This window comes from Rhinatrema bivittatum, chromosome 7, assembly GCF_901001135.1.
Source record: "Rhinatrema bivittatum chromosome 7, aRhiBiv1.1, whole genome shotgun sequence".
NCBI classification, from domain to species: domain Eukaryota; kingdom Metazoa; phylum Chordata; class Amphibia; order Gymnophiona; family Rhinatrematidae; genus Rhinatrema; species Rhinatrema bivittatum.
In genome coordinates this window covers 169,873,974-169,896,868 of record NC_042621.1, presented here as the reverse complement: position 1 = coordinate 169,896,868, position 22,895 = coordinate 169,873,974, and the positions used below count along the sequence as shown (strand labels likewise).

Sequence of the window (22,895 nt, the reverse complement as noted above, 5' to 3'; positions counted from 1 at the left end):
TTTTAAAAAGTTTTTATTATGAGTTTTTGCCTCTATGGCCAACTTCATTTCAAATTCTCTCTTTGCCTGTCTTATCAATGTTTTACACTTAACTTGGCAAAGCTTATGTTTTATCCTATTTTCAGCTGGAAGAGAGGAGGTGCAGGGGTGAAAAGTTTTTAAGGACATGCAAACTTTAAAACTTTTCCATTGGAAAGGAAACTGTAGAACTAGGAGTCATGAAATGGAACTCCAGGAGGGATGACTCAGAACCAACATCAGAAAATATTTCTTCATGAAGAGGGTAGTGGATGCTTGGAGTGCCCTTCCAGAAGAGGTGTTTTTTACGAAAACAGCAAACCAATATAGAAGGGCATGGAATAAACATTGCGGATCCCTAAAAGCTAGAGGTTAGAAACGAAGAAAAGGGTGCATGGGCGTTAAGGCTAGTATCTGCCTCTCCGTGCAGGTTAACAGACATCTTTCTAAGCCCCTAAACCCACAGGTCGGTATTTCAGTATAGAACACACACAAAGGTAGAGAATCAGGCACAGGCAAAAGCACAGTGGCACAATTCTTAGCTCCTATATGAACTGCACCATAGTAACTTGGGCTACCTGCATTAATCCTGCATTACTTTACCTGTAAGATTCCTATCACAGCTTTAAAATATCCAACATGGAAACAAGGCAACTCCAAGTCAATGTATCCATAGTGTCCTAAGCAGTCAGCAAGATTCTTCCCACAAGTTTCACATGGATGATCCTTTTCACTTGTTCCCTTATGGAATAAAAAATAAAATAAAAAAAATAGATTTCAGGCAACACAAAATCCTTCTATCTGAATATATGCATACATATACTATAAACTGACTTTTAATGTAATAATTTAACATCTTTAAAATTAAAATGACATTTATACATAATAAACAAAATATACAAATGTTTTCTAACACAGATGCAGATTAATTTCACTTTATTGAAGTGGTTTCCACAACTGACTGGCTCTACCATCCATGAGTCACATGATCACCTCTCCACACTCCTGTGCCAAGAGAATACAATCTTTTGAATGTATATTGAAAATGGACCACAAAACTCCAGATATAGACTCCACATCACCAGACAGCATGGGGGGCAGTGGTCAGATATTACCACCTGACAATCGTGTCATCATAATGTGCACATACCACAACTTTGAAAGAAAATATTCTTACATCCAAAACTGAACACAGGCCAATCAAAACACAAAGGTCCCGACATAAAAAACATCCCCCAATAACAAATTCCAAGCATGACCAGATGGATGCCATTGGTGCTTCATGAGCTGTCTCCGTGGTTCAGCCACAGCCTTCAGAAGTTTCTCTAGTGACATCACTTGCATCAAAAAGCCGATTACAGACCTTGTTTGTTTTTCCACATGGTGTTTTATTTATTTTTTAATAGAAAAATCATTTACACATCTTTATTTAAAACATTAAGTTAATTCAACACACTTAATTTTTACAAAATATTTATGGGATGCTTCAAGTAATCCAGTTTCCTGGTTAAAATATCATGAACACATTCAGTTCTTGCACAGCAGTAATGCACAGGGGACTTTGACAGTTCTTTAAGGAAATGAGCTTCCCTGCCATGAAGAGGTCAGCTCTTGAGAGAATGATTTCTGTGTTTTCATTCTACACTGGAGAATGACTGAAGTCAGCTTTTATTTACCAGCTATCATGTATATGGTAAATCTGGGTTTACAAGCAAGAAATTAAACAGTTTGTTTGTGAATCAATATCACATTAGGCTAGATGAAGATAATTAAACACCTGCTGTGTGGCATTAATTAGATGTTAAAAATTGCTGTTTATGAGATTATGGGGGCAACATACAACAGTGCAAGCAATTTGAAGCATCCACACATGCTTTTTACCTAAGGTCTTTGCACCAATTCTCAAAGTCAACTACAGTTAAATTGATCTTACCAGATAATTTTCTATGAGTTCTGCTAGACCAGTTCATTATACTTGGGATTTCCTTATTCCTCAGCTACCGGAGACAGAAGACACACCCCCTTCATGACTTCACATGCCTATCAGATCTCTAGGAAAGAAAATTATCAGGTAAGAACAATTTTACCTTTCATTTCCTCCAACTAGACCAATGCATTACACCTAGGAAACAGAAAAGCTTCCTCCTAGGCAGGGCAGGAGGAAGACTGGGCTGCCTTGACCAACCTAGCTCCAAAAGTCTATTCTTCCACTTGTACGTCCAGCCTGGAAAACAAGTGCAGGGATGACCAGGTGGTGACCCTGCTGATTTATCCTGGGGAGACTGATGATGGTTCTGCCAGAATGAAACCTGTGCTCTTACAGAGTGCACATGGAGTGGCCCTGGTACTTGCCTACCATTGAGGATGTACGCTGAGATCTCTTTGAGCTATTGTAGCCTTGAAGGCTGCTTCTCCCCTTTGTGAGTCATCGAACAGCATGAATAATTATATTTCCTGAAAAAGGGTCATCTCCTTTAAGTATATTAATATCAAGTTGCACACGTCCAGCAGGTGAAAGCTTTCATCCTTCTCCCTATATTCCTCCCACCTGAATGCTGGTAGTGACACTTGATTCAGATGGAGTGGAGGAGTAGCGTAGTGGTTAGAGCAATGGGCCCTGAATCAGGGAAACCAGTGTTCAAATCCCACTGTTGTCTCTTGTGACCTTGGCAAGTCACTTTACCCTCTGTTGCCTCAGGTACAAAATTAGATTGTAAGCCCTGTAAGTACTTGAACGTAATCCGCTTTGATGTACACTCTGAAATGCCGAAAAGCCAAATATAAAAATCTAAATGGAATGGAGATACCACCTTGTGAAGAAATGAGGGTACAGGTTTGAAGGTGACTGAGTAGGCTCCCTACATGAGAGGGTCTGAAAATCTGAAACACGTATGGAAGAACAGATTGCTACCAGAAAGGTAGACTTTAATGTCAGATCCTTAATGGATGCCTATTTCAATCCTTTAAGAACCAGGTTAAGGTCTCATTGAGGACAGAATGAGCTGAAGGGTAGTCAAACATGCTTCACCCCTTTTAAAAAGAGCACCAGTTGCGGATGTGTAGCTACCTGGATGCCCTTCGTGCAGTTGCAGTAGCAGGATATGGCTGCCACCTGCACCCTTATTTAATTAAGCACTATGTCTCACTCCAAGCTCGTCTGCAAGAAATCTAGGATTCGGGAGATGTCCACTTTCCATGAAGAAACTCTATCCTCCTGGCAGAAAGCTTCAAATAGCCTCCAGACTAATGTAGGCTAAGGAAGTTGAGTTTTTATAGGCTTTCATCATTTTTGTCACTACTGCCTGGGAGTACTCACTGCTTTGCAGCCAAAATCTTTCAAAAGCGAGGTCGTTAAGACAAACTGGAGATCAGTCTTCCATCTGTACTGGAACCTACCAGAGCCCCCCCTTGATATCCGGGTAGCTGTAGGGGAGCCATGGTATGCATGGTCTGCATACCATGGCCTCCTTGGCCAATTTGGGGCTACCAATATCACCTCTGAGGATTGAACTTCTTCTACCTTAATCACCTTGCTTATCATAGGCCAAGGCGGGAATGCATGTGAATAAATAAATATAGAAGCCTGACTTTCAGCCAAGGCTGGATCAAGGCATCTGTCCCACTGGATCCTGCCTCTTTTTGCCAAGTGAAGAACTTGTCCATCTAGGCAATGACTTGGGTCACCATTAAGTCCATAGTGCAACAATGGGGACCACTAGCTATCATTTGGAAAGTCTCTTCACTAAGCTCCCACTCTCTTGGGTCCAGCCTGTTCTTGCTGTGAAAGTCTGCTTGCACATTCTTCTTTCCTGCGATGAGATGCTGACAACTGGGGCAGGTTTTTCTCTACTCCATTGAGTATCTCCCTCTGAGGCTACATGTGCTCCCTTGCTTGTTCACAAATGATACCGCCGTGGTACTGTCTAAGAAGAATCTGTTTACTTTCCCCTCTATTCTTGGCAAGAAGACCTGAAGTGTTAACTTGATGGTCCTCAACTTCAATCTGTTTATTGGCCATAAAGCTTCTTTTTCTGACCAACTCCCTTGGGGGCCAGATGGCTCTGGCAAAGTGCTCCTCACCAACGATGTTGGCATCTGTGGTTAGCACAATCTAGTCAGGCGGTTGTAGATTTACCTCTTTTATGAGGTTGCAGGGATTCATATACTAGTCAAGGATCTCCTCCACCACCCAGGATACCCATAGGTGACAACTGTAATTCTGGAAGGCTGGCAACCAACAGGCTACCAGTGGACAATGGGTGCATATGTGCTCTGGCCCAGGAGACTACATCTAGCACAGCTCTCATTAAACTCAGAAACTGGAGGTAGTCCATTTCCTTGAGTGACCATAGGGTGCGAAACACCCTTGCTTGTTCTATTATTCTGGTGACTCTCTTGAATGGTAGGGATATGTATCATTCCCTTGTGCACCTAAAGGTTCTAGCAGTTGGGACAGTTGCAAGCTGCTCTTCATGTAGTTCAGCACCCTGCCCAGCCTTGCTAGGAGCCAGACCATAGTAGCTAAAGCCCACCAGCTCTCCTGAGCTGTTTTTGCTCTGATAAGTCAATCATTTAAATAAGGATGCACCATTACATCCTGTTTGTGTAGCTACTACTTACCATGAACTTGGTGAAGGTCCTGAGGGCTGCTGCAATTTTAAAGGGCAAGATATGAAACAATGTAATGGTCTAAAACAAAGAAACAAAGGAGACTTTGAAATGTCTCATTAGAATATAAAGACAGGCTTCTGCCAAATCCAATATCACCAGAAATTCTCTTTTCCTTACTGCTGCCATAACTGAGCAGAGGGTCACCCTCAAACCCATTGACTCCTTTTAGGTCTAGTATAGGGAATATCCCAATTCTTGCTAACAGGACAAGCAGCCAAAAATGGACTCTCTGATGTCAGTAAAAATGGACATTGCCTGTTTTGCTATGAGCAGTCAAATGCAGAGACTTTGCAGTTCTGTATACATGATTAACCTGGACAAATTTATGGACCCTTTGCTAGCCAAGCTGGCACCAAAAGAGGCCTAAAGAAACACAGCACAAATGGGTCTGTGTGTGAATCTGTACCACAAAAATATTAAAGGGGGCTTTAAAATTTGAGAGCAGAGTTTATCAGTACCCTGTCAGAGATGAACTGGCAATCATCAGAACTGACTGCTTGATGAACCTGGAGAAGAGACAAAGGAACTGGTAAAAGAGCAGGAATATCAGCTAATTAAAGCCTTAATTAAGAATTCACCTGACTATGCATGAAGCTGCTGAATTATGCATAGATAATCCCTTAAAAGCAACAGAGGTGCAAGCGCTCAGGGTTGTCATCATTATCGTTTCTTCGTAGCCCATCTAAAGAGGAAGGCGAAAAGTCTGAGTGCTGCTGCACCCCCACCTGTTTTGCCTCCAAGCATCCTGGGCAGAAGTGACTTGTGGAGACCAAGGGCACAGCAGCCAGGAATAAGGGATTAGAGAGCTGAACGTCCCCTTGCTTTGGTGATGGTGACTGTCCCCTCTGTCTGTGCTGAATACCTGTGAAGGGAGCCACTGCCCAACTAGTCAGAGAGCAGGTGTTATTGCAAGTCCCATATGGTGAGAAACTGGGCTTTATTCCCTACTCCATGGGTTAGGAAGTTACAGCTTGTTAATATTTCACATGCAAGTTTATGTTAGAGAGAGAGGAGTGATGCTGGAATTAGTTAATTGTAATCTGATAAGCTCAGTCAAGCATGCCTTCGTAACTATTGTTCTTATTTTCTGTTTCCCTAACTGCTTGTATGCTTTTTGATGAAGTATTAAGCTTAGCCCTGTGTAACTTAACAATAAATAAAGATTTTTTTCAAACAATTCTCTAAACAAATAGGACAGGAGAGTCAGTGGTGAAATAAGGAAATTTACATATAAAGGGAGGTAAGGTTGGAACTCATCTTTTCCCTACACTAGCATGGGCTAAAAGATGCTGTCCTTCTTTGGTTCTACAAAATAAATTAAATATGCTCCTTGCCTCACCTCCTGAAGCAGGACTGGGACTATGATGTCCAAGTCCCTTAGCCTCTGCAGTATCTTTACTGCATCTCTTTTGATTTTGTGGCGTACAGGAGGAAATCATAAATACTTTTGGCACTGGTTGAGATACACTCAGGTGTGTCCTCCTTGAAATTATATCCAGGACCCATTGGTCCACCATAATCTGAACCCATTCCATATAATCCCACACCAGGTACACTCCAACTGGCATCACTGATGGAGGACAATTGCTACCTGTGGCTGCAGGCAGATCTGTCCTTGGCCTCTTAGCCCCACAAAAGGACTAGAATTTGCCTGATACTTTTTACCCTTGCGTTATTTGAAATTCTGTCTTCTAAAGCTATGCATGCTTGACCATTTTCTAACTTCTGGGAGTTTTCAGGGCTTGGTTTCACACAAGTTCTTTACTTATTTCTCCAAGTCTTCTCTGAAGAGGAGTCCTCTCCCTGAATGGGAGCTTACATAGGCACAATTTGGATGCTGAGTTTGCCACCCAATTACAGAGCCAAAGCAATCTCCAAGCTGACACCTCGAAGGCAACTGACTGATCTAGAAGCCAGTGTGACCAGGTCATACACTGTATCTGCTGAAAAGATCACGGACAATTCCAAGCGCGCAGTTTCTTGACTCTTGGGCAGCTGCTGAATCCAGCTCAAGTCTACCCGGGCCACACAGCCCCTGCAAATCAAGGCCATGGACCCTGTGGAGGTGGTCTGTTTTAGGACTGCTTCTATCTTCCTGTCCTGATGGTCTTTTAATGCTATACCTCCCCTCTACAGGGATGGTAATCCTACAGGCCAATGCTGACACCAATGCATTCACCTTTAGAATCCCCAAAAACTTGATCTTTTTTCCCGTAGGGAGAGGATACAAATTCCCTACCACCCTGCCTCCTCTCTCCTGAGGAGACTCCTACTCTGCCAATACCATGCATCTTAGGAAAGGTCTTGGACAGCTTCCTTATTCCTTGAAGGATGGGTTCACCCTCCATGGTACTTGAAACTTCCAAAACAACATGGATACTGGTAATGAGGGCGACAAGCTCATCATTTTAGAATATCCTGACTATTGAGGATATCTCCACTTTAGATTAGCACTGCCACTCCTCCTGGGAGCTCAGGGGTGCACTCTACCCAGACTCATCTTCCAACCACTTCTCCTCTCTGGAGTCAGGTATAGCTATTATAGCAGGTGAGGCTCTCAGCTTCAGCATATTCCACAGACCCCACTTTTACCTTCCAAGAATCCCCAGCCCAGGGACCATGAATCCACCAGAGAGCCAGGTTTCTGCATCATGCAGAAAGCCTGGAGCATTACCAATAGAAAATCTGTGGGAAACCCCATAGGGTGGGCCCCTAGTAGGGTCTGGTCTGAGACCCTGTTCCAGGCCTGCCATTTTCATACCTGGCCTTTTCTCAGAGCCCACTATCGCTAGGGGGACTGCCGGGCCCAGAGGTGCTGGAAGCAGCTCTTCCTCCACCCCTAGAGATGGGGAGCAACATCGGCCACTGGCCCATCCCCCTCACACAGCTCTTCCCCCATATCGAGGGAGGTTCAAGCTGGGCCCTTCCAGTGATGCTAGGCTAGGGCTGCCATCATAGTTTGGACAGTATTCAACCATGCTGGGCACCTTTTCAGCCCACAAGAGCAGCACCTGCAACCATGGAGCATCCTTCAGCTTGGGTTCTTGAAAGAGTGCGGCCACTGGTACAAAACCAGGTGACTGATTTGGGAGCTGGTGTGCTGAGTGCAAATTCACAGATTGTTCCCTCTCTCATTTTCTTCAATGCACTGCAGTATCCCTTGGCTTGTCTTTCTCTTTGTGGTGCAGCTTGCTGTGACCCACAGTTTCCTCCCTCTCCCAGGTTTCCCAGTTAATCACCACCTCCGAGGAACTCAGCCTACCACAGAAATGCTGTCTACCTCCGCCTGTGCTTCCAGGTCTCCCTCTCTCAGCCGCTTTGCTTACTTATTTATTTTTAAAAACTTTTATCCTAGACAGCATCTGCAGCACTCGAGGGAGCTGAAGCCCACGAGGGGAGGGGGCCCACAAAGGAGATCGAGACCTCAAGCCACTAAATCCAATTTTTTTTTTATCCAATTGGACCCAGTCCTCTAAGCCCCCCTACTCCCTAGGGAGTGGGGATCTTCCTAGGAGGATATGCAGTCCCTCAGGACCAGGTATCCAATGCCTGTAATCGGAGGGGGCGGGGGGAACCCACCTGGAAGGCAGCTACACTATGGTGAAGCAACCCAGAGAGGTTCTTTTCCCCAGGAGCTCAATAGGCTCAACCAGGCTTGGGTTGTAACTCGACCCTGGGAGCTTCTGAAGAGTCCATCTACACTTGTTCACAGCTGCAGGAGACAGAGACTACTGGCAAGGGCTTTCGACTACTCCCCTTTTATGACGAAGAGCGAAGTCATGAAAGCGGTATGTCCTCTGTCTCTGAGGTCAGGAAAATCTCCAGTGTAGTGGACTGGTCTAGTAGGAGGTAAAGGAAGCAAGGACTTTCACTTTCAAAATTGCCATGGGTAGGAAATATTAATATTCACTTGGGTTTGTTTTTCTGCAGGTAGAAATTTACTGGAAAGGGAAATATGTAAGTTTGAAAATGCCATTTACACACATACAAACTCCTGGAAAGCCTCCTCTCAAAGTAGTTAGAAGTCCCTGTGCTGTGGAACACACAGGCTTTTAGCCACATTGAGGGTAGGAAATTTTCAGACAGACAATTTACAAAGATAAAACGTTTTATGGAAAGTGTTTTGAAAGTCGCTTTGTGTATATATAACTTAGCGCCATTGTCAGAATTTTTTATTTAAGGTTTTTTTATACCGGCATTCAAGAACTCGTTCTCATCATGTCGGTTTACAGCAAACAGGGGTGCAAAATATAACCAAAAACATAAATAAACGTGAAGAAGAGAAGCAGTTACAATTAACAAGGGCTAATGAACTGGGATTGTAAGAAATAAAAGAGATAGAGGAGGATAATTATATACAAATGTACAGTATAAATATGGAGTCCACTATATATACACAGCTTCAAAGCAGAGAATTTATTGATGGTGCATGTTAGGTGGAGTTCGGGAAGGCTTGCCTGAAAAGCCATGTTGAACAAAAACCTTATTAGGTACTGTAAGAAAAGTGTGATTCTAAAAAATGTGGAGAGCAAAAATTGCGCATTCAACAGTAACACACGCAAAAGAAATTGCCTGCCTGCCTCTGTGATTATTAGACAAAGCAAAAATAAATGCCTTCTAGGCAGGGGATACACCCAGTAAAAATGTCTGAAACAAATGTGTGCTTTGACACTAGTCACATTTTCAAGAAAAGACAAGAAAGAACTTACCGTAATCCTGCTCAAAAAGGAAAACTGGTTCTTACCTGCTAATTTTCGTTCCTGTAGTACCACGGATCAGCCCAGACTGATGGGTTATGCCTCCCTTCCAGCAGATGGAGACAGAGAAAAACTTGAAGCTCACCCCTGTAAGTACAGTGTGCCACCTGCAGCCCCCCTTCAGTATAAACAGTATCAAAGCAGAAAATAGAACTGGTAAAAGGAATCCAAAATTTAAATGGTTAAACCAAATGCAAGAAAATCAACTATGCACAATAATCGGAGTTGAGGCAAGGTGGTGAGGCAAGGAGCATATTTAATTTAATTTATCTTCATCCTGCTATATGGTGTGACAATAAAAGAAGAAAACTCTCGAGCTGATCCAAAACTGGGCAGGCGTCTGGGCTGATCCGTGGTACTACAGGAATGAAAATTAGAAAAACCAATTTTCCTTTCCCTGTACGTACCCGGATCAGCCCAGACTGCTGGGAAGTACCCAAGCCGCCTTACATGGGGCGAGACCTAGAAAGCCCCACTCGAAGCACACCGCTACCAAAACTCTCAGAATCTGGAGCCCCAACATCCAAGCGGTAGTGCCGAGCAAAGGTATGCAAAGATTTCCAAGTCGCTGCCCTACAGATTTCCTGGGGGGAAAATCAACTGACTTTCTGCCCATGACGCAGCCTGAGAACGAAGCGAATGAGCCTTTAGACCGTCTGGAACCGCTCGCCCGTGACAGAGGTACGCTAAAGCAATAGCCCCCTTCAACCACTGGGCAATAGTAGCTTTGGAAGCTTTATGCCCTTTCTTGGGACCGCTCCACAAGACAAAAAGATGATCAGACAGGCAAATATAAGAACATAAGAAATTGCCATGCTGGGTCAGACCAAGGGTCCATCAAGCCCAGCATCACCCAAACACTAAGAAAATCCCATGCTACTGATGCAGTTAATAGCAGTGGCTATTCCCTAACTAAACTTGATTAATAGCCATTAATGGACTCCTCCTCCAAGAACTTATCAAAACCTTTTTTGAACCCAGGTACACTAACTGCACTAACCACATCATCTGGCAACAAATTCCAGATCTTTATTGTGTGTTGAGTGATAAAGAATTTTCTCCAATTAGTCTTAAATGTGCTACTTGCTAACTTCATGGAATGCCCCCTATTATCACATCTAGTCGTTCAAGACCTTTCATGATCTTAAAGACCACTATCATATCCCCCCTCAGCTGTCTCTTCTCCAAGCTGAGCAGCCCTAACCTCCTTCAGCCTTTCCTCATAGGGGAGCTGTTCCGTCCCCTTTATCATTTTGGTTGCCCTTCTCTGTACCTTCTCATCGCAATTTTCAACCACTTGTTACATGATTGATTCATTCTAATCGCTAGTCTATAAGATTGCTGTTATTTAAATTGATGTTTTATAATGTGTTATTTAATTCAATTTTCTCCAAGTTCCTCATTTTCCTTGTTCTCTGTAAGACACATGTGTTAAGTCATTTCAATGTTATATGTAAACCGAAGTGATTAGTAACACTGTTACCAGAACCTCGGTAAATAAAAAATGTTAAATAAAATAAATAAACAAACTATATCTTTGAGATGCGGCGAACAGAATTGTACACAGTATTCAAGGTGCGGTCTCATTAGTGACTCCAAGTAACGCAGCAGTGTCCGCCTGACATCCAAATGCTTCAGTTCACATGCACGTGGAGAATTCTGATCCAAATCAGGAAAAGCAGGCAACTCAACGGATCAGTTCACGTGAAAAGCCGATACAACCTTAGGCAGAAAGGATGGCACTGTTCTAAGAGAAATGCCAGAATCGGAAAATCTAAGAACAGTTTCACGACAAGATAGAGCCTGAATCTCAGAAACGCTCCGAACCGAGCAATTAGCCACCAAAAACACCGCTTTGAGCGTAAGGTCCTTCAGAGTAACGCACTTGAGTAGTTCAAAAGGAGGTTCACACAACGTCCAAAGGTCCAAATTCAAACTCCAGGATGGACAAACAGCCCGACGTGGCAGATTCAAGTGCTTAGCACCTCACAGGAAACGTACCACATCTGGATGAGCCGCTATGGAAGCTCCGTCCACCATCCCTCGCAAACAGCCTAACGCCGCTACTTGAAACCTTAGACAGCTGAAAGCTAACCCCTTCGCCAAACTCTCTTGCAAGAAGGCTAGAAAGTGGGCTATCGAGGCCCACCTAGGGGAAACATTCGACCTACTACACCAAGAGTCAAAAACTTTCCAGACTCGAACATACGTAGGAGAGGTGGACATTTTGCGCGCCCGCAAAAGAGTGGAAATCATCAAATCCGGATACCCCTTCTCTCTCAACTTCCGCCTCTCATAAGCCAAGCCGCTAGACAAAAGCAATCCACCTCGTCGAAAAATACTGTAGCCTGCCGCAGGAGATTCGAAAGAGGACCCAGATGGAGCGGGCCGTCCACTGCAAGGTTGAGTAGATGGTGGTGTGCTTAGTAACTGCAGTCACAGAAGAATCCACCTTGGGAATTTTCAGCATGTCTAAGCACTCCTCAGGAAGAGGATAGAGCTTCTCCACAGCCCTCCCGACGTGAAGCCCCGAATCGGGAGCCTCCCGCTCCCGGAGGAGCATCAGCCGATGCACTGGATGGAAGGGGAAGGTGCACGGAAGAGCCCAGAGTCCTCGCTAGCCGGCATTATGGCCGAAAACTCGTCCACTGAGGGGCACTCTATCCCCAGCTCCTGAGAGATAAAGGGGAAAAGTGGCTCCAGTTCCTCCCTTCTGAATAGGCGTAGAACCCGGAGGTCATCCCCCTCCAGGGGGGGGGGGGGGGGTGGAGGCTCAACAAAATCCTGATCTGGATCCTAGTCCAGGACACCCGGGACCACCCGCACAGACCCCGGCACATCAGGAACCGCTGGAGCGGGTGGTGCAGCAATCCGAGGAATTTTAGGGAGAGGAGGACCGGGGGGGGGGCCCCGCCTCTTCTTGTAAGCTAGCTAAATAGGATTTGTGCATTAAAAGCACAAGTTCTGAGGAAAAACAAGGCCTGGAACCTCCGGGGGGAATGGAGGGGGGGGGGGTGTCAGGAACTGCATCTGGGGACTGCACGGGGCTCAAATCGGGGGGGAGAATCCAAAAAATCCGGGTCCTGCTGCCCCAAAGTAGCAGCAGTCGAGAAACCCAAAATGTCTGCCGTTCCCACGGTTTGCCAACCCGGAAACGGCGCGGCCATGCGCTTAGGAGGCCTGGCCAGGGATCCTGACGTGATTGCTGCCGTGGAGGGACCCTTACCTCCTGGCAGGCACTTAGAGCAGAGCCCCTCGTGGGAGAGTCGGATCAATGACTCCCCACAGGCTAAACAGAGGGGATCGCGGCATGGCCCCGATGCAGGGAGGAGGAGCAAAGGAAATCAGCTGGGCAGCCGGGGCTGAAGGTGCGGAGGCAGGAGAATGAACTCTGCACGCTCCCTTCTCTCCAGACAAGCTGCCAACACTTGAATTCACCCGGTTGTAGTATTATTTAGATTTATTATTATTATTTTTTTTTAAATCAGGTAGGCAGGGGAAGAAAGCGTCCCTGCAGGCAGCACCGGGGAAGAAACGTCCCGGGGAGAGGGAGAGAGAGAAGGCTGCACAGGGAGAGTGACTGGCACCACCAATATCACCCCACAGCTGAGGAACACCGGGGATAGGGAACCTAGGCTATATTACACAAGGGGCAAAGCCCCCCTAGGCCCCCCCAAGAGCGAGGAGACAAACTGTCTCCTATACAGAAATCAACAGAGTCCCAGAGAAACTTTATACTTTTTTTTTTTAAATTAAAACCTGGAAAGATAATAAATACTTGTTTGATCCGATACAATTAGAGAAGAAAAGGAGCCCCAAACAGGGACTAAGCAAAAGGAACAGGGAACCGCAGGGTGAGCTGTCGCATCTGCTGGAGACAGACAAATACTGAAGGGCTGCAGGGTAGGCTCTATCCTGATATAGGATACCCTTTCAGTTTTGGTCTGTCTCCATCTGCTGAACAGAAGGCTTAAGTTATGGTCTGGACTGATCCGGGTATGTACAGGGAAACCTTATTCTCCCCCAATGCCTTAATGAGCTGCTCCAAATCATCCCCAAAAAGGAATTTCCCCCTAAATGGAAACAACCCTAGCTGCGATTTGGAGGAAACATCGGCCGACCAATTACGGAGCCATAAAAGCCTGCGAGCCGACACCGCCAAAGCCATAGTACGCAAAGATGTACGCAGAAGATCGTACAAGCCATCCGCCCCATACACCACCGCAGCTTCCAGATGATCAGCCTGTTCCGCCTCCTCTGGGGAAAGATCCCTGGCACTCAGTAGCTCCTGTACCCACTGGAGACTTGTACGCTGCATCAAACTACTGCAAACAGCCGCTCGAACCCCAAGAGCCGACACTTTGAGAATCTCAAGCTTACAATCCTGGGGGTCCTTAAGGGCAGCCGCCCCAACCACCGGAATAGTCATACACTTCGAGACTGCAGATCCGGCTGCGTCAACCTTAGGAACCTTAAGGAGATCAAGAGTGTCCTCCGGCAGTGGGTACAATTTGTCCATAGTGAGGCCCACGCAAAGGCTAGCTTCTGGTTATCCCACTCCCAAAACATCAGCTGAAGTAGTATAGGATGAAACGGAAAAGTCCTAGTCGGGGGGCGAAGACCAGGGAGCACTGGATCCACCATGCCCTGATTCTGAGGTGCTTGATCAGCTGGTATACCCAACTCCGCGAGGACATGCGGAATCATGGGCTCCAATTCATCCCTTCTAAAAAGCCTAAGGACCTGAGGATCATCCCCTTCCATCTGCGCCACACGCTTGGACTCTTCATCCATGTCCGCCTGAAGCGGATCCCCCAGCGCAACAGTCCCCTGGTTCCCGAAACCGGATCCTTCCCAGCCCACCCAAATTCGGGAAACCTCCGGAGATCCGGCCTAGGAACCTTCGTGAGAGGAAAGGACCCAGCCCTAGGCCGACCCGGAGAAGGCTCCCGATCCCCCATGGGCATAAGGCTAGCTAAATATGCCTTATGCATCAGCAACACAAAATCAGCAGAAAATGGTGGCTGGCGCTTTACATTTTCCTGCAGGGGGGTTCCAAATTAGCTGGGGGTGGGGGGTGGGAAAGGAGTCATGGGGAGATCCGGGGCATTAATCATGTGGAAAAAGCTGTGGAGGGAGATCCCCCTCCCCTCTGCCGAGATATCTGCATCGGCAACCACAGCCCCCAAAAATGGCCGTCAATCCCACGATCTGCAGGAGCATGGCAGGCCGAGCGCCATGAGGCATGATCTGGTTGCCTGCACCACGGGACCGATCTGCCTGCTTCCTCCTTCCTCCTGCTGCAGAAACCGACAGACCCTCGCCTCCAGTAAGACACAGAGAGCAGAGGTTGTCCCTAGAGAGCTGTGTTGCCGGCTCCCTGCAGGCACAGCATGCTGAAGCGCACGGCATCATCGCGCTCTGAGGGAGAGGAAAGCACTTAAATAATAAAAATCAGAGCCCGGGAGGCCAAGGGAAAGCAGCGCTGCCAAAACCACCTTTTTTTTTTTAAACCCGAGACGCTGGCCTCACCAGGGCACAACCAGTGGTTGTCTCTGGGCCCGGGGGGGGGGGGGGGGGGGGGGTGGGGGGACCGGCCCACCGGTGAATCCCCTCAAGTCACTCACCGGCAGCCTCTGCTCCTGGGTCGTGGGAGCGAGGGGAGCTCTCCGGCCGGCCTGCCACAGAGGAGAAAATGAAACGTCTCCTCAGGAGGCCCGACTGTTGCCTTTTTTTTTTTTTTTAAACTTCCTTTTTTTTTTTAATAACAAAACTTTGTTTTAGCCAACAAATAAGGATTCCTGAACCAAGTATGTGTTTTGTTGTTTTTTTTTCAATCAACCAGGACCGCAGGTTCTGCCACCTTCATCTGCTGGAGGCAGAGAAATATTGAAGGGGGCTGCAAGTGGCACACTGTACTTACAGGGGTGCCCTTCAAGGTTTTCTCTGTCTCCATCTGCCGGAAGGGAGGCATAACCCAGTAGTCTGGGCTGATCCGGGTACATACAGGGAATGGTATTTACTCCAAGAGATACTGGGATAAAACAAAAATAATTTTACAAAATTGTTAAAAAAAAAAATATACAAATTAGGATGCACACAAAATTGCTTTAAGTTTAAATCCTCTTTTGATGTCAACTCTTAACTTGTTGACAACTGCACGTGTGCTGAAAGCCCCCACCTTTCCAGGAGAAATGGGAGAAGCCACCTGGATTCCTTACCATGCGATGGTCCAGCACTCCATACAGCAGCGGAGAGTGGCTGTTGTCCTGGCTGTACAAGTTCTTACTAACCACCTGGATGTGAGCCTGCTGTCGCATCTGTTCCGCTGACTTTATCCCAAAACAGATGTGGCTTCTACAATAAGAAAGGTAAAAATTGTCTATCTGCAGTCAAAATTTTAAATTGCAATCATAGCTAACATAGTAACATAACATAGTAATGACAGCAGATAAAGACCAGATGATCCATCCAGTCTGTCCAGCAATTTGCTTATGGTAATAACTGCAGCTCCGTGCAAGTTACCCCATGTGTTCTGTGTTAAGGGTAGTCACTAGATCTCCATTAATCTTTATAGCTTTCACAGCTCTGGCATTGAAAAAATGCTCAATGCAGTCAGAAAATAAAATAGCTTATGCCCTAGCAAGTGGCAAGATATGTGGAACTACTGGCATGCAAGGCCAGCCCAAGTCCCGCGTTTCCACCTACACAATCTTTATTCTGCATCCATGAAGGACGACAGCATTCGCAGGACACAATGCACACATCTTTACCTTTCACACAAAATGCAAACCTTAACCCTTGCATTGGTATCCTGATCTCACAAGCTCATAAATCATTTTCCACCAGGCTGGCAAGACCAAGGATACTGGGCACCAGAGCCTGATATGTCCAATAAAAGGGTTCCACCATTACATCACCTACTCTGCATCCAGAATGGCCAAAGGAAAATTGGTTCTTACCTGCTAATTTTTATTCCTGTAATACGCAGATCCGTCCAGACCAGTGGGTTTTATATCCCTACCAGCAGATGGAGTCAGAGAACAAAAACTTTGGGCACTGCTACATAACAGAGTGCCACCTGCAGTCCCTCAGTATTGGCCTGTACCCAAGCCCAGACAACTAAACTCACTAAAGGGTGAAGGGGTTGGACCCCGGAACATAAATGTAAGCCAAACTCGCCCATAACTAGACAATAAAACAATTTGAACACCACAGATCCTGCTCCTCCAAGAGCATCTGAAATGGAAATTTTCTTCAGTAAACTAGTTCTTCTCAAGGGAATCTTTTGGAGTCTGAAAAGGGGATGGGCTTCTGGACTGATCTGTGGTATTACAGGAGCGAAAATTAGCAGGTAAGAACCAATGTTTCTTTCCTGAACATACCCAGATCAGTCCAGACCAGTGGGATGTACCCAGCAGCCTGAGCCTTAGTGGAATGAGCTCTCAAACCCATCGGCACCGGATGCCCCCTGGAAATATAGGTAGAACAGAGCGTCTCTCTGATCCACCTACAAACAGTAGCCTTAGAAGCCTTGTCCCCCTTCTGAGGACCTCCATACAAGTAAAAATGATGAACTGAGCGACGAAAGTCATTGGTGACCTCCAAATAGCGTAAGAGCGCCCTTCTGACAAGTAAAAGATGAAGGTCTCTCTCCTGAGGGAAATCCCATGACCATTGCGGGAACCCTGATAATTCCACAGACCGATTGACATGAAAGAGACACCACACCTTGGGAATAAAGGAGGGCACCGTTCGCAAGGAAACTATCATTGTAGAGCCGCAGCCAGCCAGGCCTGCCGACCCATACTCGCACCGCAGCAATAGTGATCCCCCCTCCGATCAAGGGCCGCACCTCCCGTCTGACCGTCCCGGAGCCCCGGGCTGAAGACAAGCACAGCAGTGGCTCCTGCTCCTCTCTCTCCTGCTGGCCTGCAGCAAAGCTGTCGAGGCCCATCCCCGGCACAGACTCCTGCTATTTACTTCGAGAGTTCTTGTTTGTGGTTTTTTTTTTAAATTTAAACTTTATTTAGATAACAGCTATCCTTGGAGTCTGACAGGATCAGGGGAGTTTGAGGGAGTGACACCGGTGGTCAAGGGAACTAGGAACTCCTGGCTATCAAAACGCACCAGACCGTTGCAGGAGAGGCTCAGTCAGGGGCATCCAACCCCCAGGTTGCCCGGCTCCCACTGAAGAATGGCCCCATGAAGGTGCTAACACCTCAGGGAGCTTCCACTGCTGATAACTAACTACTGTACCTAAATGTTTTATTTTTTTAACTATCAGACTGCAGGAATACACCTCTACCATCTGCTGGAGTCAGAGAAATACTGAGGGACTGCAGGTAGCACTCTCTTATGTAGCAGGCCCAAAGTTTTTGTTCTCTGACTTAATCTGCAAGTAGGGATGCAAAACCTGGACTGATCTGGGTATGTTCAGGAACAGAAAATTCACTAATGGGAAGGAAGATTATGGGGGGGGGGGGGGGGGGGGGGGGGGGGGGAAGGGGGGGGGAAGACATCCACAGAAATATTTTCACGCCAGTAAAAAACGGAGAAATAACTTATAGAAACATAGAAATGACGGCAGAAGACTAAATGGCCCATCCAGTCTGCCCAGCAAGCTTCGCACTTTTTTTTGTTCTCTCATAGTTATCTGTTTCTCTTGGCTCTTAGTAACCTTTTGGTTCTATTTCCCTTCCACCCCCACCATTAATGTAGAGAGCAGTGTTGGAACTGCATCCAAGTGAAATATATAGCTTAATTAGTTAGGGGTAGTAACCCCCGCAATAAGCAAGCTACACCCATGCTTGTCTACCCAGACTATGTAATTCAGTCCTTGTTGGTTGTTGTCTGTATATAGATCCACCTTTCTTCATTCCTCTTGCTGTTGAAGCAGAGAGCTATGCTGGATATGCGTGAAGTATCGGTCTTTCTCCCCTGCCGTTGAAGCAGAGAGCTATGCTGGATATGCGTGAAGTATCGGTCTTTCTCCCCTGCCGTTGAAGCAGAGAGCTATGCTGGATATGCATTGAAAGTGAGGTATCAGGCTTATTTGGTTTGGGGTAATAACCGCCGTAACAAGCAAGCTACTCCCCGCTTTTTTGTGAATGCAAATCCTTTTTTCCACATTTCCTCTTGCAGTTGAAGCTTAGAGCAATGTTGGAGTCGCATTAACCGTGTACATGTTTATTGAATAAGGGTATTATCTCCAGGTAGTAGCAGTCATTCCTGCGAGCCACCCACTCTTCATTCACGTCCTCTAAACTTTATGGATCCACAGTGTTTATCCCATGCACCTTTGAATTCCTTTATAGTTCTGGTCTTCACCACTTCCTCCGGAAGGGCATTCCAGGCATCCACCACCCTCTCCGTGAAGAAATACTTCCTGACATTGGTTCTAAGTCTTCCTCCCTGAAGCTTCAAATCATGACCGCTGGTTCTGTTCATTTTTTTCCGACAGAAAAGGTTTGTCGTTGTCTTTGGATCATTAAAACCTTTCAAGTATCTGAAAGTCTGTATCATATCACCTCTGCTCCTCCTTTTCTCCAGGGTGTACAAATTTAGATTCTTCAATCTCTCCTCATAAGTCATTTAAGAACATAAGAACATGCCATACTGGGTCAGACCAAGGGTCCATCAAGCCCAGCATCCTGTTGCCAGCAGTGGCCAATCCAGGCCATAGGAATCTGGCAAGTACCCCAAAAACTAAGTCTATTCCATGTTACCGTTGCTAGAAATAGCAGTGGCTATTTTCTAAGTCAACTTAATTAACAGCAGGTAATGGACTTCTTGTCCAAGAACTTATCCAATCCTTTTTTAAACACAGCTATACTAACTGCACTAACCACATCCTCTGGCAACAAATTCCAGAGTTTAATTGTGCGTTGAGTGAAAAAGAACTTTCTACGATTAGTTTTAAATGTGCCACATGCTAACTTCATGGAGTGCCCCCTAGTCTTTCTATTATCTGAAAGAGAAAAAAAAAACGATTCACATCTACCCGTTCTAGACCTCTCATGATTTTAAACACCTCTATCATATCCCCCCTCAGCCATCTCTTCTCCAAGCTGAAAAGTCCTAGCCTCTTTAGTCTTTCCTCATAGGGGAGCTGTTCCATCCCCTTTATCATTTTGGTTGCCCTTCTCTGTACCTTCTCCATTGCAATTATATCTTTTTTGAGATGCGGAGACCAAAATTGTACATAATATTCAAGGTGCGGTTTCACCATGGAGCGATACAGAGGCATTATGACATTTTCCGTTTTATTCACCATTCCCTTTCTAATTCCCAACATTCTGTTTGCTTTTTTGACTGCTGCAGCACACTGAGCCGACTATTTTAAAGTATTATCCACTATGATGCCTAGGTCTTTTTCCTGGGTGGTAGCTCCTAATATGGAACCTAATATCAAGGGTTATTTTTCCCTATATGCAACACCTTGTACTTGTCCACATTAAATTTCATCTGCCATTTGGTTGCTTAATTTTCCAGTCTTGCAATGTCATCCGGTAATGTATCACAATCCGCTTGTGATTTAACTACTCTGAATAATTTTGTATCATCCGCAAATTTAATAACCTCACTCGTCATATTCCTTTCCAGATCATTTATATATATATTGAAAAGCACCGGTCAAGTACAGATCCCTGAGGCACTCCACTGTTTACCCTTTTCCACTGAGAAAATTGAACATTTAATAATCCTACTCTCTGTTTCCTGTCTTTCAACCAGTTTGTAATCCATGAAAGGACACCGCCTCCTATCCCATGACTTTTTAGTTTCCTTAGAAGCCTCTCTAGAGGGACTTTGTCAAAAGCCTTCTGACTGATCAGTGCTATGTTTACACTGCTGCCTGTGCTCTCAGCCTACGTGCTTGTTTTACATGCAGTTTGCCATGTGCTTTAGACATGACAAGGGCCTTGCTGAGCCATGATTCCAAAACATCCAGCAGCCTTCTATCATCAATAGTCTCCGAGGGGTTGATTAACCTCATGTTGCAGCACCAGGATCTATTCTCTAGATCATCAAATTTCTGTTCAGATTTTGCTACTGCTGACTTCTTGTTTGCCAATTCTATCTCCAGGGCCTGGATCTGTTAATCAATGCTGGCAAGATGCATTTCTACCTCCTAAGATTGCTTAGCATTTACCGCAAAGGGCGAGCAAATCTCAGCAAATTTCTCATATTTTTCTCAAATATGCCATCTAAGCCTGCGATTACTTGTGCAACGAGATCGCTTACCCCTTCAGTTGGAGTACTCAGATGGAGGATTGCTAGCTCCATCCACCATTTTACTGCAGGTTTTCCTTTTTTCCCCACCAAGTCAGTTTGGTTGTCATAAATGCTCTTATTATATCCGAATTTGCTAAAAAAGGAAAATAGGGTATTGTAATGCAAGAGTGAAAGCTCCTGTCGACTATTTTCAAATCAGTGAGCAAGAGGATAAGGATGGGCTCAAATAGAGGAGTGGGGCCCTGGAGCTGCAAAGAGACACGTCTTCACTCTCCCATCACAATATCCCCCACTAATACACATTTATAAAAAATAAATGAGAAAGCTATGACCACAAAAAGTGCGAGCTTTGAAAAATATCATACAGAAAAACAAATAGCTTAAGAGCTCAGGACAATATATTTATTTATTTAATGCTTTTTTATACCGGTATTAGTAGATACATCATATCGGTTTACATCAGAGCTGAAGTTGGAAATTACATTAAACAGTTACCGGGGATGGGATTACATAGGAACAAAGAGAAATAGCAAGGAACTGGTAAAGAAGAGCGACGGATTGTTTAAAACTAACAAGTCAACAATGTAACATAACTTTATACAAGGGTTCAGGTTAAGTGCTGAACCCATGTATGAGAGTGCAGGGGATCTACTTGAGGTAAGCCTGTTTGAAGAGCCAGGTCTTTAATTTAGTTCTGAATTTGATGGTAGAAGGCTCAAGCCGGAGGTTAGTGGGTAGCGAGTTCCAGCGGGTAGGCCCAGCAATGGAGAGGGCATGATCCCTCGTGGAGGTAAGGTTTGCCTTCTTGAGGGATGGCACGTGGAGGGTTCCTTTATTGAAGGAATAGTTAATTCACTCCACATGCCTCCTGAAAGAGATGGGTTTTTAACATTTTCTAAAACTGTGTTAAATCAGTTCATAATTGCAGCAATTACATCAATAGACCCCACCACTAAGAAGGCCTGATCTCTCACTTTTCAATAAGATGTGCAAGCTTTGAAGATGGAACCTCTTATAAATCTTTATTGGTGGATCTTAAGGCTCTTGAAGGTTTACATGAAGAATTGAGTTCAACCAAACAGGAGTCATCGAATAGAGTAATTTATGGATTAACACCACTGTATATTTTATTCACCAAAAAAAAAAAAAAAATTGGGAGCCTGATGATCTGCCAATAAAGGAGAGATATGCTTGTGAAAAGAAGTTCCAGTTTCAGCCGAGCTGCACTATTCTGAACAATTTCTAATGGTCTCAGTCTTATAGCTGGGGTTCCTAAAAGGAGGGAATTACAATAATCTATCAAAGGAAATAACAATGTATACCTTTGAAGAAAGGCAGGACAGGGGAGATATTATACAGACATTTAATTTAAATACCTCTGAGATTTCAATGCACAGGAAGCAAACTTCTTTCAACACAAAGGAGACTCTGGAACAAGTGGCCATGGGATGAGGGTAAAAGGAAGAAGACGGATGAGTAATCTAAGGAAGTATTTCTTTACAGAGAGGGTAGTGAAAGCATAGAACAATCTCCCAGTGGGGGTGGTGGAGACAAAGATAGTATCCGAATGTAAGATAGCATGGGGCAAGCATTCTGGGTGGTAGGGATTGTAGAACGCAGCAATTTTATGGATGGGAAGTCAAGATGGGCCATATATATTATGGTCTTTTACTTAACTGTCATATTTCTCTATCCTTCTGAAGGTACAATGTCCAGAACTGTACACTGTATTCTAAATAAGGTTTCATCGGGCAATATCACCTCATTTTTTCCTTCTACCTATTCCTCTCCCTATAAATCCAAGCATTTTCTGAGTTTTTCTGTCAAATTGCCTACCTGTTTGCCCACCTTAAGATCATCAGACGTTCCCCAGATCCTGCTATTTATTTTGCACAGGAAACTTCCCCAACAACTATAGACAAGGTTCCATCCTATGCAGCTTCTTTAGGGAACTTATAGAAGGAGTCCACGTTTATACAACGTTATTTATCGGTTCAAAGCCGGGCAGTGAACTGTATCCACTGTAAGTAATCATGAACGTACATAACAGCAAATAAAAGATCTCAAGAAAAAAAAAGCTATTCTTTTCTACCTTCCACCCCCACCTCCTGCGCTGGAATAAAAGCAAGTCTATATTCTTGCTTAAGAGTGCATCATGCACTGGCAAAACAGCCTGTACTCCTCCTCCCATCCTGCGGGCTTTCAGCTCTGCAC

The 22,895-nt window shown here is 45.2% G+C and overlaps 1 protein-coding gene across 3 annotated transcripts in view; it reads right to left on the bottom strand.

Annotated features, from left to right (window-relative positions):
• The window catches only part of POLR3A (RNA polymerase III subunit A), a 222,880-nt gene that overhangs the window by 199,432 nt on the left and 553 nt on the right, over positions 1-22,895 (bottom strand). For all 3 annotated transcript variants that reach the window (XM_029609511.1, XM_029609509.1, XM_029609510.1), the window contains exons 2-3: positions 15,668-15,803; positions 622-759 (exon numbers count right to left, since the gene is read on the bottom strand). In XM_029609511.1, the coding sequence (XP_029465371.1) occupies positions 622-759; positions 15,668-15,803 (274 nt within the window). The remainder of the gene's footprint in view (positions 1-621; positions 760-15,667; positions 15,804-22,895) is intronic.